This window comes from Schistocerca piceifrons, chromosome 5 (assembly GCF_021461385.2).
Source record: "Schistocerca piceifrons isolate TAMUIC-IGC-003096 chromosome 5, iqSchPice1.1, whole genome shotgun sequence".
NCBI lineage: Eukaryota > Metazoa > Arthropoda > Insecta > Orthoptera > Acrididae > Schistocerca > Schistocerca piceifrons.
Window position 1 is genome coordinate 588,288,618 of NC_060142.1, and position 15,600 is coordinate 588,304,217.

Below are 15,600 nucleotides of genomic sequence, written 5' to 3' on the forward strand. Positions count from 1 at the left end.
CGCTACATGATGCCTTTCTCTCATCAGTACATCTCAATTTTTTTTCTTTAAGTATATTATATGTGGCCCAAAATATTCATTTTCTTCCAGTTGGCCCAGATAAGATAAAAGGTTCAACATCCCTGTTCTACATTTTTAGGTGTTCACACTGATAATAACATGAACTGGAAAACACATGCTTGTTGATTTTTGTTACATGGGCATTAGGTCATGATCTAAGGCATGTTTTGTGTCCAACATATTATCACCTAATGTTGGAGACATTGCTGGAGACTATAAAGAATCAGATGGCTAGATGATAATCTGTAATCATTTTGATCCATTTGAATGAGTTACAGTTACCATAATACAGCCCATCCGACACTCGTATTTTCCAGTTCTTTTTACTAAGTTTTTTTTTTTTTTTTTTTTTTCCTCCAGTCACTTCAACAACAGGTGAGCTATCATACACTAATATCTAAATTCTGCTTGAACTACGTTTTGGCAGCATTATACTGAACACATAGATGGACATAACAGCAGAAGTTTACCACCTTCTCCCACACTAAACACCTAAACACACACACACACACACACACACACACACACACACACACACACACACACAACATGACACTACACCTACCTTAGGTGTTTTGAAATAAAGGGCATGTTTCTCTGCACACAGAAGTATATCTTTTGCTTGATCAATGTAGGTTCGTTTCCCATAACTGCAATCACCTATGGAAGAAGGGAAGAGATGTATAATAATCATTACACACTAACTTTGTTTGTTTCGGGTTTTATTTAGGTGAACACACACTAAGAGACTTTAGAATGTATAGTGCTCAGATTTTAGATCTTCTTGAAGTTTATAAGCCTCTATAACACAGTAACAGTACAAATTCAAACAAGTGTTTTTTTTTTGAGAAGCCACAGTAAGAGCATCAAATAGACAAATTTAATTTAAAAGTCTTTATTAAATTCGTAAACCATCATTTTATCAGTCTCATCACATTCAAAAACACAGTATCGAAACACTGCGGATTCCACATTTTGAGAAAACACTCTAAAATAAACAACTAACACAAAAATAAATTAAAATAAAAAGGTTCCTCCAAACAAAAATAAAAAAATGAAGCTTAATAATATTTACCAAGGACATGCAGCTTTACTGTATGGTTAAATGATGGTGGCGTCCTCTTGGATAAAATATTCCGGAGGTAAAATAGTCCCCCATTCGGATCTGCGGGTGGGGACTACTCAAGAGGACGTCGTTATCAGGAGAAAGAAAACTGGCGTTCTACAGATCAGAGTGTGGAATGTCAGATACCTTAATCGGGCAGGTAGGTTAGAAAATTTAAAAAGGGAAATGGATAGGTTAAAGTTAGATATAGTGGGAATTAGTGAAGCTCAGTGGCAGGAAAAACAAGACTTTTGGTCAGGTGAATATACGGTTATAAATACAAAATCAAATAGGGATAATGCAGGAGTAAGTTTAATAATGAATTAAAAAAAAAAAATAGGAGTGCGGGTAAGCTACTACAAACAGCATAGTGAACACATTATTGTGGCCAAGATAGACATGAAGCCCACACCTACTACAGTAATACAAGTTTATATGCCAACTAGCTCTGCAGATGATGAAGAAATGTATGATGAGATAAAAGAAATTATTCAGGTAGTGAAGGGAGACAAAAATTTAATAGTCATGGGTGACTGAAATTCAAGAGTAGGAAAAGGGAGAGAAGGAAACATAGTAGGTGAGTATGGATTAGGGGTAAGAAATGAAATTTTGCACAGAGCATATCTTAATCATAGCTAACACTTGGTTCAAGAATCATAAAAGAAGGTTGTATACATGGAAGAATCCTGGAGATACTAGAAGGTATCAGATAGATTATATAATGGTAAAACAGAGATTTAGGAACCAGGCATTAAATTGTAAGACATTTCCAGGGGCAGATGTGGACTCTGACCACAATCTATTGGTTATGAACTGTAGATTAAAACTGAAGAAACTGCAAAAAGGTGGGAATTTAAGGAGATGGGATCTGGATAAACTGAAAGAACCAGAGGTTGTACAGAGTTTCAGGGAGAGAATAAGGGAACAATTGTCATGAATGGAGGAATGAAATACAGTAGAAGAAGAATGGGTAGCTCTGAGGGATGAAGTAGTGAAGGCAGCAGAGGATCAAGCAGGTAAAAAGACAAGGGCCAGTAGAAATCCTTGAGTAACATAAGAAATATTGAATTTAATTGATGAAAGGAGGAAATATAAAAATACAGTAAATGAAGCAGGCAAAAAGGAATACAAACATCTCAAAAATGAGATCGACAGGAAGTGCAAAATGGCTAAGCAGGGATGGCTAGAGGACAAATGTAAGGATGTAGAGTCTTATCTCACTAGGGCTAAGATAGATACTGCCTACAGGAAAACTGAAGAGACCTTTGGAGAAAAGAAAACCACTTGTATGAATATCAAGAGCTCAGATGGAAACCCAGTTCTAAGCAAAGAAGGGAAAGCAGAAAGGTGGAAGGAGTATGTAGAGGGTCTATACAAGGGCGATGTACTTGAGGACAATATTCTGGAACTGGAAGAGGTTGTAGGTGAAGATGAAATGGGAGATACGATACTGTGTGAACAGTTTGACAGATCACTGAAAGACCTGAGTCGAAACAAGACCCCGGACGTAGACAACATTCCATTAGAACTACTGATGGCCTTAGGAGAGCCAGTCCTGACAAAACTATACCATCTGGTGAGCAAGATGTATGAGACAGTCGAAATACCCTCAGACCTCAAGAAGAATATATTAATTCCAATCCCAAAGAAAACAGGTGTTGACAGAAAATTACCGAACTATCTGTTTAGTAAGTCACAGCTGCAAAATACTAACACGAATTCTTTACAGATGAATGGAAAAACTGGTAGAAGCCGACCTCGGAAAAGATCAGTTTGGATTCCGTAGAAATATTGGAACATGTGAGACCATATTGACTCTACGACTTATCTTAGAAGAAACATTAAGGAAAGGAAAACCTACATTGCTAGCATTTGTAGACTTAGAGATAGCTTTTGACGATGTTGACTGGAATACTCTCTTTCAAATTCTGAAGGTGGCAGGGGTAAAATACAGGGAGCAAAAGGCTATTTACAATTTGTACAGAAACCAGATGGCAGTTATAAGAGTCGAGGGACACGAAAGGGAAGCAGCGGTTGGGAAGGGAGTGAGACAGGGTTGTAGCCTCTCCCTGATGCTATTCAATCTGTATATTGAGCAAGCAGTAAAGGAAACAAAAGAAAAATTCAGAGTAGGTATTAAAATCCATGGAGAAGAAATAAAAACTTTGAGGTTCGCCGATGACATTGTAATTCTGTCAGAGACAGCAAAGGACTTGGAAGACGAGTTGAATGGAATGGACAGTGTCTTGAAAGGAGGATATAAGATGAACATCAACAAAAGCAAAACGAGGATAATGGAATGTAGTCTAATTAAGTCGGGTGATGCTGAGGGAGTTAGATTACGAAATGAGACACTTAAAGTAGTAAAGGAGTTTTGCTATTTGGGGAGCAAAATAACTGATGATGGTGAAAGTAGAGAGGATATTAAATGTAGACTGGCAATGGCAAGGAAAGCGTTTCTGAAGAAGAGAAATTTGTTAAGATCGAGTATAGATTTAAGTGTCAGGAAGTCGTTTCTGAAAGTATTTGTATGGAGTGTAGCCATGTATGGAAGTGAAACATGGATGATAAATAGTTTAGACAAGAAGAGAATAGAAGCTTTCAAAATGTGGTGCTACAGAAGAATGCTGAAGATTAGATGGGTAGATCACATAACTAATGAGGAGGTATTGAATATAATTGGGGAGAAGAGGAGTTTGTGGCATAACTTGACAAGAAGAAGGGACCGGTTGGTAGGACATGTTCTGAGGCATCAAGGGATCACAAATTATCATTGGAGGGTAAACATTGTAGAGGGAGACCAAGAGATTAATACACTAAGGAGATTCAGAAGGATGTAGGTTGCAGTAAGTACTGGGAGATGAAGAAGCTTGCACAGGATAGAGTAGCGTGGAGGGCTGCATCAAACCAGTCTCAGGACTGAAGACCACAACAACAACAACATGTAAAAAGATGGAGACAATAGTATTGGGAGACTGGAATGTTATGCTATGTGGGCAAGATGAAAAGTTCTCTGCATGGCAGTGAATGATTATATGATTCTTAGATTATAAATACAATTATTTTTTTCGACATATTCTGATTTTAGGTAAATACAATGTGTCAAATGTTTCTCCCATACATAGATTCCTCACTGAAGTGGGATAATGGAAGGTCTATGTTATATTGCTCAATATAAACAGCAATATAACTGCAGAATTGATGAAGGCTGACCAGTTGATATGGGTTTTGCCACATTACATGCATCACTATATCATATCAGTTGAACTACTCATGATCATCTGACCATGACGTGCACAGCATGAGCTGATCTCAGAAGTTGGTAGTATTATTGTCTACAGCAGTGGTGAGCAATAGTTTTGGCTTGGGGAGGGCCACTCTGTGGAAGCAGAGGCTAGCAGAGGGCAACACCATTTAAAATAATTGCAGGCATTAGTTAACTTTGAAATTCAGAAAAGGTATAAATTGTTACATAAAAATTATGATTGTCTTGGCAGGCCATACAAAAACCATTCGCGGGCCACATGCAGCCTCCAGGCTGCTATTTGCCCACATCTGGTCTACAGCACTCTCACTGTTACAATTATAAGGTTTTCTTAAGGTAATACCTGCACGAATTGGACTATGATGGTAGGCATTCTACGGAGCTATTTTGAATATTCACATCAAGAACAACCCCCTGACAATATATTCCCACTGTTGAAGACAATGCTGGCCATCATGTGCAGCAGAATCAGCCTCGGCTTGCTTGCTTCCTTCCACGCAGTAGCTGAGACTGACCATCTTTGCCCAATCACTTCCAACTCTGATTTCACTGCCCCTGGCATGATCGACAATCTTTGTGCAACAACAAAAGCTCACCTCCCTGTGACCCGCTCTGTGCTCACACCTGCACGGAACATCAGCATCTGTGTCATGCCCGGGCTTGTGTAGGATTCCACTGAGCATGCTGCTCTCGCACCTGCGCAAACCATCCCCAACTGCATCACACGCAGGCCTGTGCAGAATGCCACCGAGTACACCGCGCCTACACCTGCACAGACCATTCCCATCCTCATCATGCCCAGACCTGCAAGGCCACCACCTATGCTGCATTCTCACCTGTACAGAACATTACCAACCACAATGTGCCCACACAGCAGTTCTATGTGATCGACTGCATTGCACCTGGGCAAATTGCTTTGGCCAGCACTTCATGCCATGCCACCACACCCCTGCCATATCCATACGGGAGCAGTTCCCTGACACACTTCACAACTGCCGCCCCCCCCCCCCCCCCCCCATCTTGCGACAACTTGATATTGTTCACAACAAGTTCATCCAATCAGTTAGACTGTCCTGGTCGGCTCTATATGCCGCACAGCAGTGAATCTTTTCTCACCCTCTAACAATGACTGCTACTGGATATCACATCTTCGATTGCATGCATGAATATCGTCTCCTCACCGACTCGGATTCTGACAACTGTTCTGTGAGGCTTCCACCTTCACCCCGTCCCACTTCCAACAAATCATTTTCTGGCAGACTTCAGCTCTGATATCAACTCACTACTGCTTGATGGTTCATCGACAATGGACAAACCTACAGCACTGCAATAGCACGATGCTGTAGGCCCATCAATCACAGTTCATGGATCCATGACCCAGACTTTGCAAGTGTCATCATCTCGCTGACTCATATGGACACTCTCTCATAAGGACATCACAAAAATGGACCTAGCATTGGACCTTTTATACCAATTCCAACTCTCCTTGTCTGTACACCACAATGCACTCCTGCACTTTGGCATGGGCTGCTGCATTCCAGGACCTTTCGCCCTGGCACCTGTGCTCATATATGTTACATTGCTCATTCAAGACAAACAGCAGGAAGACAATCGTATAGCTGTTAACACACTTAAGCAGTGTGACTCCTCATAAGACGAGTTCTTCGTGATTCACCATCACTATAATGACTGCCGTGCATTATCAGACACACTTCATATGGGGACCGCATTACTCCCACAACATAATAACGACATCCACTGCTCTCACCATCTCACCACAGCACGAGAGCAGCTCATGATCAGCACACAGTCATCATGACAATGAGTGTGGCTGTCCATGCGTGACCCCAGAACCACCAACTGGTCATGCCTACCTGATATACTACCATGCCCATTCCCCATTCTACCCAGCATCTGCATGGTCACCGATCCTGGACATGCAACAAAACACACATGACAGTATACCAAGTTTCTCCTCACCAAGTGGCTTCTCCGCACTGGCATCTTTGGGCATGCCCCTCTGACTGGACAGTACACTGTCGCCATCTCTTCTGCCGTGATTCACCAGAACGTAGCTCAATCACCATCTGCTGCTGATCTTCATACTTCATTACTGACTCCACTGATTATGTTTGCCTGGTTCCACATTCAATTACTGCACACCTACCACAATGCCACATTCGGTACACATTGGAGGAATCAAACACAACATGACACCGTATGACCACTGTTAGCTGCACATTTCACCTCCTACTGTCCTACTGTCGCTGACAACTACAACTCCTCTTCCTGAGATGAGTTCAACACAAAAATGCCAGACTCTACAACTGCATCTCCACCTACACCAGTTTCAACTACAACTCAAAACGGATCAGTACCCAGCATTCCTGCCTCCTCTTGGCCTCCAGCCCATCAAGGCCAGTCATTGCACAGGCTACACCCATTAAAGTTAATAAATTAGCAACTCACATCAACAGTACTGCCTTCCCAGTATACACTGTCACATTGATCAGATCAGAGTCCCTTTGGTATATGTGGCCTCCACATCCCAACATCCTCACCACCAACACCCCATCACCCCCTCTTTTTGGTCACACCACCAGAGTTTCATGTGGAAATTAGACATTCCCCACGTCAACAACTGATACTGTTCAGTATTTGTATGACACACACTGCAACGTTGAGAAAAGGCCAACTCATGTCTAGAAGGTGCCCACCATGGCACATCTGGTCACACATATCTGTGCCTCATCGCCTATCATAAATGGTTCAGCCATGCCTAGTTCCTACCCAGCCATGACATGGTTGGTTCAGCCATGCCTAGTTCCTACCCCAGCCATGACATGGTTGGTCAGAAGAGATTCACACCTGTGAGAAATGGCCCAGCCACTCCCCCTCCCCTTCACGGCCAATCACAGTGTGGCTGGTCAGGCAAACTTCCCACACACGATGCCTGATGCTGACTGACTGCCACATCGCCTCAACAACCTCAGTGCCACTCCTTCATTTCCCTCATACTCTGCACTGGTGGGAGGGGAAGGGGTATGGTGTCCACCCCCTTCCTGAAGGGTATGCTGAACCCCCCCCCCCCTGCTGCTGCTCACCATTAATTATTAATTTATCAGGCACTTCTTGATGCCACCTTCCTCCTCACACCTGGAATTCTTAGGGAATTTTTTTCCAAATAAGTAGCCACCCTGGAAATGGCTGAAACAGTTAAAATCAAACAAATCTCCAGAGCCCAATGGAATCTCTATCAGATTCTATACGGAATTTGCAGTTGAGTTAGTTCCTCTTCTAACTACAATCTATTGTAGATCCCTTGAACAAAAACCCCTGTCCCAGGTCTTGGAAGAAAGCACAGGTCACAAGTGTTTACAAGAAGGGTGGTCTAAGTGAGCCACAAAACCACTGTCCAATATCATTGGTATTAATTTGTTGTAGAACCTTAGAACATGTTGAGAGTCCAAAGCTAATGAGTTAGCTCTTAACAGAATGACCTCCTCTATGTTATCCAGCATGGATTCAGAAAATATGAGTAATGTGAAACCCAACTCCCACTTTTCTCACATGACATACTGACATCCTTGGATCAAGGCAGTCAGGTAGATGCAATATTTCTTGATTTCCTAAGAGCATTTGACTAAGTACCACACCTATACTTATTGCCAAAAGATCAATCATACGGGTATCAAGTGAAATTTGTGACTGGATTAAGGCTCTTTTGATGGGTAGGACACAGCATGTTATCAGGGATGGAGTGTCATCGTCAGATGTAGGAGTAACTTTGGGTTCGCTCCACGGAAGTGTGTTGGAACCCTTGCTGTTCTATACTGAATTTGCAGTTGAGTTAGTCCCTCTTCTAACTACAATCTATTGTAGATCCCTTGAATCAAAACCCCCGTCCCAGGTCTTGGAAGAAAGCACAGGTCACAAGTGTCTACAATGCAGACAATATTAATAGTAACCACAGACTTTTTGCAGATGATGCAATTATCTAAAATGAAGTACTGTCTGAAAGAAGGTGCATAAATATTCAGTCAGATATTGATAAGATTTCAAAGTGGTGCAAACACTGGCAACTTACCTGAAATGTTCAGAAATGTAAATTTCTGCACTTCAAAGAACAAAATAAAAACATAGTATCCTATGAATGTAATAAAATGAGTCACTGCTGGAATTGGCCAAGTCATATAAATATCTGGGTGTAACACTTTGCAGGAATATGAAATGAAATGAACACAAAGGCTCCATCATGGGTAAAGCAGCTGGTAGACTTCGGTTTACTGGTAGAATACTGGGGAAGTGTAATCAGTCTACAAAGGAGATTGCTTACAAATCTCTTGTGTGACCCATCCTAGAATATTGCTCCAGTGTGTGGGACCAGTACCAAAGAGGACTAACAGAGGATATTGAACATGTAAAGAGAAAGATCAGCACAAATTGTTACAGGCTTGTTTGGCCTGGGGGAGACTGTCACAGAGATGCCGGAGAAACTGAACTTGCAGATTTTTGAAGATAGACATAAACCATTCCATGAAAGCCAAAGTTTCAAGAACCGTGTTTAAATGATGACCCTAGGAATAAACCACAAACCCCTATGTATCACTCACATATGGATCATGAGGACAAGATTGGATTAATAACAGCATGCACAGAGGCATTTAAATAATCATTCTTCCTGCGCTCCATATGTGAATGGAATGGGAAGACGTCCTAATAACTGGCAAAATGGGACATACTCTCTGCCATGCACTTCACAGTGATTTGCAGATTCCTAATATAGATATAAAAACTCTAAAACATCAACAAGGCATAGCAGCAATTTCATGTCTCATCACTGTGGTGATCCGCTTATTCTGTGGAGTCACAGCTTGGCAGTGCCCTTGGAACTCAAGGGGCACTGGCAACAATAACCACATCCAGAAACAGAAGAAGGGACAATCTGTCGTCTGTTGACTGTTCCGTCATAACATATATGAATGAGAGCCTAACTACATGATGGCGATAGCATTGTGATCTGTGTACCCACAATTGTATGTGTTTTATGAAAGAAGAAGAATACACAAGAGTTTGTTAAAAGTGGACACACAATTTCATAGTGAGTTGGAGTAGTCACAGTGGAGTAGTCACAGGTCCACTGCATCAAGAAACTACACAAAGGTTACTGTCAAGACTAGAAGGTAACATTTTTTATGAGTAGCATCAGGATGATAGAATGAAAGTAAAGTTGGCTGGCACAGTTCTACTACAAGAATGCTCTTTTATTTCACTTCAGTATTCAGAAATATGATCTCTCAGGTTTCCTCAGGGTGACTGATTAATAGTGTGCCACTGGGTGTTCTGCTGAGTTGTTGTTTCCATTTTATGTTTCATCATCAAAATATTGTGCATAAAATGGAAAGAAAAACTCAATAGAACACCCAGAAGCTATTAATACTCAATAACACTTTCTTGTATCTTGGTCAGGGTGGTACTTTTTGCTTGTTAAAGAAACTCACCACTGTAGTGGACTCATTAGCACTATTCTTTGATGAAATTTGTGACTGATTAAGTGTACGTTTCAATAACAAGACTCTCACTGTTAGTTTCAGATTAAATTTCCACCAGTATAAATGCCAATATAGTTAATCATATCACAGATGAATGAGAGATCTCAACAGATTAAGCTGTAAGTGTAGATTTGTCTGCCTAAATGTTGGTAATTGTATGAAGAGGAATTAATTCATCCATATGAGGAGGTAATGAAAGAGGCAGTAACAATTATCTGAATTATTTTTAGCAGGTGTCTACAAACTGATCAGTTGTTTAAAATAGCAAAGGATACATATGACAGCTGCAAGAACAAAGAAAATTCCCTAAATGCAACATCTCACATCTGCTCCCTACCCTGGCCTGTCTTAAGCACAACAGCATTACCTCCCTTGTATCAAGCTGTGGCAGCAATCAAGCAGCAAATAACTCAACTAGCTCCACATTTCTGCCCAAATGTAAGCACATCATTTTAACATCATTACATTTGCGGTAAATGCCAGCAGTCTTCTTAACTGCAATCTCATGATCACAGTTTACAGTTGCATGATTGGCCACTACGTTCATTTCATGAGGCTGATGTAACTATTGTAAAAAATATGGCCATAAAACTTCTGTGCATCAAAGCAAAAGTAAAATACAAACTCACCGTTCTGAATACATTTGATTATCAGTTTGCATCAATCAAATTTTTTTCCAGGCTCTCAAATACTATTTTTAACAATTACATGAGGGATGTAGATTCACTCCTTCTCAAACTAAAATATTTGTATTTGCGTGCCTGCAGAAGTCCATTTGTAACATAGAGCTTCTGTAGTTAAAAAACAGACGGACAATCAAATTTCAAGTGATAGATACTACAAACTATCTTGCTGTGACATCGTCTGAATGTAGTCTACATATTTTGAAGTAGAAGGCAATGTTACAAGTTTAATCTAATCACAGAAACTAAACCTGTAGTAACCAATTTTGGGTCTCATGATGGTACTTCTGGGAAAACAGTCCAGTGTTTACTGCTTTTCTCAGTAAATAAAATTGTCAAATTTACTACAAATCAACTATTAAACATGCAAACACAAATGCACTTTTCCATTTGCAAATGTTGAACTTTGTTAAACAAGTTATTGTTTATATTGTATGTGCTCAACTTGACATGGACTTCAGCTCGGTAGTGGAAGGTTTACCAATACGAAACCACTGCCACCTAAGCTATGAAACAAGACCCTTTACTAATGCAAATAATGGCATTTATGTGGAAAACACTGCCAGAAAGAACCCAGCCAGCGCGCACGTGTGCGCGCATGCATGCACACACACACACACACACACACACACACACACACACACACACACACACAGACAAATTACATGTCTATCTTCTTCCTACTTTCAAAGTAATTTTTTTAATATTTATTAATTACAAGTCTGTTTAATGCTGGAATTAGTTGGGGAGACAGTTTATTCTGTGGATTTGTGTACTTATGTAATGTACTGTGGAGACATGAGAAGCTTCAACACATACATAATTTCTCTCATTTCATACTCTTAACTTGTTTCAGTTCAAAAATGCTGTTTTGCAAATACTTCATATAGTAACTGTTAGCAGCTTTGCCACTACATGCCTCTTTTGTAAAGCAGCAGAACACAAACTGCACTGGCTCTGTAAATATTATTTAGCTGTTGATATGTGAAAGGAATTTGCTTTAGATGAAAGTAGGATGCCAGGGAATTATTATAGACTGTGCCACATCATTGCTTAACATCATCTGCACAGAGAGCAGCAATGATACTGAAAGAGATGTCATTGTACTCAGATATGTCTGTCGTCACCTCATCCAAGCCATGACCCAGATGCACTGGTGACAAGCTTACATGTATCTTGCACACATTATAACTGCCTATGCATATAACAAAGGAGGAGTGAAGACAACTACTGCTGTAGATGAACAACGAGACTGGTATCACTCTGCTTGCTGTATGGAAGTACGAGTAATATGGCTATAGATTAGCCAAGAACCTTAGATCTCAAGTTTGAGGCTCTCCTTTCAGTTGGCTAAATTACCACATTCTTGGGGATGTGGATCATCTAATGCACCTAAATGAAAGGTTGTACATATTATGGCTTAGATGTTTTGCTTCTTTTTATTTGTGAAGTATCTGCAGTGGTCTGTTATACACCGATCAGTCAGAACATTATGACCTTGTATCTGACAGCCAGTGTGTCCACATTTGGCATGGATAACAGTGACATTGCTTCGTGGCATGGAAGCAATGAGGCCTTTGTACATCACTGGAGGGAGCTGGCACCACATCTGCACACACTGGTCACCTAATTCCTCCAAATTTCAGGGAGGAGGACAATGAGCTCTGACACCACAGTCAGTCACATCACAGAAGTGTTCGATTAAGTTAAGATCTGGTCGAGTCTGGGGACCAGCACATCAACTGGAACTTGCCACTGTGTTCCTTGAACCACTCCATCACACTCCTGGCCTTGAGACATGGTGCATTATCTTGTCAAAAAATGCCACTGACATCGAAAAACACGATCGCTGGGAACGGGTTACATGGTCTGCAATCAGGATATGATACTCCTAGGCTTTTCGAGCTCCACTGGACCCACAGATGGCCACATGAATGTTCCCCAGAGCATAGTTGAAATGTCACCAGCTAGTCTCCTTCCTATAGTACAGATGTCAAGGAGCTGTTCCACTGGAAGATGACAGATTCATGCCCTCCCATTGGCACGATGAAGAAGGTATCGGGATTCATCAAACTGTGCAACACTCTGCCACTGCACCAATGTCCAGTTCTGATAGCCACATGACCATTTCAGTCATAGTTGCCAATGTCATGGTGTTAACATTGTCACACGCATGGGTCGTTGGCTGGAGGCCCATCGTTAGGAGTGTTCGGTGCACTGTGTGTTCAGATACACTTACACTCTGCCCAGCATTAAAATCTCATGTTAGTCCAACCACAGTTCGCCACCTGTCCTGTTTTCTCAGTCTACCCTTATCCGTAATAAAGGTGGCCGCAGAACCCCATGACATCTCGACGTGATTTCATCTTGATTTCACCACATGTTGAAGACAGTCACCACAGTGCTCCTCGAACACCCGAAAACTTGTGTAGTTTCCGAAATGCTCATGCCAAACCTCTGGGCCACCAAAATCTGCCCTCAGTCAAACTCAGACAGATTGGGCGCCTTCTCCACTCTACACAAAGATGGCATATTCACTGATACTACAGGCACCATACATGTGTCTGACTAGCAGTCATTCCTTGCCAGGAGACACTGCTATCGGCTGAATGGGTTTATATCAATAGCAGGTCGCTGGTCATATTGTTCTGGCTGATCAATGTACTTTTTTGTTTTTGTACACAATAACTGCATCATATAATAATTACAAATTTGTTACTAAATTAGTTTGTTTGTTATCCTACTGTTAGGTGAGATACAATTTTCATGAGGTTAAATAACATTTTGTTTCTACTTATGATCTGTGATCTTGTTAGTGCATATATGATGTCCTGGAGTTGTAATTAGTCAGCCCGTTTCCTCAGAACATCTGCTTTTTGGTATTTTCAAACATATATCAACTTAACATGTTACATTCACTGTCCACAATTTTTTGGTTTAGTGTGTCTGAAAAATGATAAAAACTGGACAACATATGTATGCAGACCAACTAAGTACTTCAGGACAGGACATGTTGTTGTTGTTGTTGTTGTTGTTGTTGTTGTTGTCTTCAGTCCTGAGACTGGTTTGATGCAACTCTCCATGCTACTCTATCCTGTGCAAGCTTCTTCACCTCCCAGTCCCTACTGCAACCTACATCCTTCTGAATCTGTTTAGTGCATTCATCTCTTGGTCTCCCTCTACAATTTTTACCCTCCACGCAGCCCTCCAATACTAAATTGGTGATCCCTCGATGTCTCAGAACATGTCCTACCAACCGATCCCTTCTTCTAGTCAAGTTGTGCCACAAGCTCCTCTTCTCCTCAATTCTATTCAATACCTCCTCATTAGATATGTGATCTACCCATCAAATCTTCAGCATTCTTCTGTAGCACCACATTTCAAAAGCTTCTATTCTCTTCTTGTCTACGCTATTTATCATCCACGTTTCACTTCCATACATGGCTACATTCCATACAAATACTTTGAGAAACAACTTCCTGACGCTTAAATCAATACTCGATGTTAACAAATTTCTCTTCTTCAGAAACGCTTTCCTTGCCATTGCCAGTCTACATTTTGTATCCTCTCTACTTCGACCATCATCAGTTATTTTGCTCCCCAAATAGCAAAACTCCTTTACTACTTTAAGTGTGTCATTTCCTAATCTAATTCCCTCAGCATCACCCGACTTAATTCAACTACATTCCATTATCCTCGTTTTGCTTTTGTTGATGTTCATCTTATACCCTCCTTTCAAGACACTGTCCATTCCGTTCAACTGCTCTTCCAAGTCCTTTGCTGTCTCTGACAGAATTACAATGTCATCAGCGAACCTCAAAGTTTTTATTTCTTCTTCATGGATTTTAATACCTACTCCGAACTTTTCTTTCGTTTCCTTTATTGCTTGCTCAATTTACAGATTGAATAACATCGGGGATAGGCTACAACCCTGTCTCACTCCCTTCAGAACCATTGCTTCCCTTTCATACCCCTCGACTCTTATAACTGTCATTTGCTTTCTGTACAAATTGTAAATAGCCTTGCACACTCTGTATTTTATCGCTGCCACCTTCAGAATTTGAAAGAGAGTATTCCAGTCAACATTGTCAAAAGCTTTCTCTAAGTCTACAAATGCTAGAAATGTACGTTTGCCTTTCCTTAATCTTTCTTCTAAGATAAGTCATAGGGTTAGTATTGCCTCACATGTTCCAATGTTTCTACGGAATCCAAAATGATCTTCTCCGAGGTTGGCTTCTATCATTTTTTCCATTCGTCTGTAAACAATTCGCGTTAGTATTTTGCAGCTGTGACTTATTAAACTGATAGTTCAGTAATTTCCACATCTGTCAACACCTGTTTTCTTTGGGATTGGAATTATTATATTCTTCTTGAAGTCGGAGGGTATTTCGACTGTCTCATACATCTTGCTCAGCAGATGGTAGAGTTTTGTCAGGACTGGCTCTCCCAAGGTTGTCGGTAGTTCCAATGGAATGTTGTCTACTCCGGGGGCCTTGTTTTGACTCAGGTCTTTCAGTGCTCTGTCAAACTCTTTACGCAATATCATATCTCCCATTTCATTTTCATCTACATCCTCTTCCATTTCGATAATATTGTCCTCAAGTACATCGCCCTTGTATAGACCCTCTGTATACTCCTTCCACCTTTCTGCTTTCCCTTCTTTGCTTAGAACTGGGTTTCCATCTGAGCTCTTGATATTCATACAAGTGGTTCTCTTTTCTCCAAAGGTCTCTTCAGTTTTCCTGTAGGCAGTATCTATCTTAGCCCTAGTGAGATAAGACTCTACATCCTTACATTTGTCCTCTAGCCATCCCTGCTTAGCCATTTTGCACTTCCTGTCGATCTCATTTTTGAGACGTTTGTATTCCTTTTTGCCTGCTTCATTTACTGTATTTTTATATTTCCTCCTTTCATCAATTAAATTCAATATTTCTT

General features: G+C 40.8%; 1 protein-coding gene across 5 annotated transcripts in view; it reads right to left on the reverse strand.

Moving 5' to 3' along the window:
- Positions 1-15,600, reverse strand: part of LOC124799239 (UPF0415 protein C7orf25 homolog) — a 180,452-nt gene that overhangs the window by 75,582 nt on the left and 89,270 nt on the right. For all 5 annotated transcript variants that reach the window (XM_047262784.1, XM_047262779.1, XM_047262782.1 and 2 more), the window contains one exon: positions 626-720. In XM_047262784.1, the coding sequence (XP_047118740.1) occupies positions 626-720 (95 nt within the window). The remainder of the gene's footprint in view (positions 1-625; positions 721-15,600) is intronic.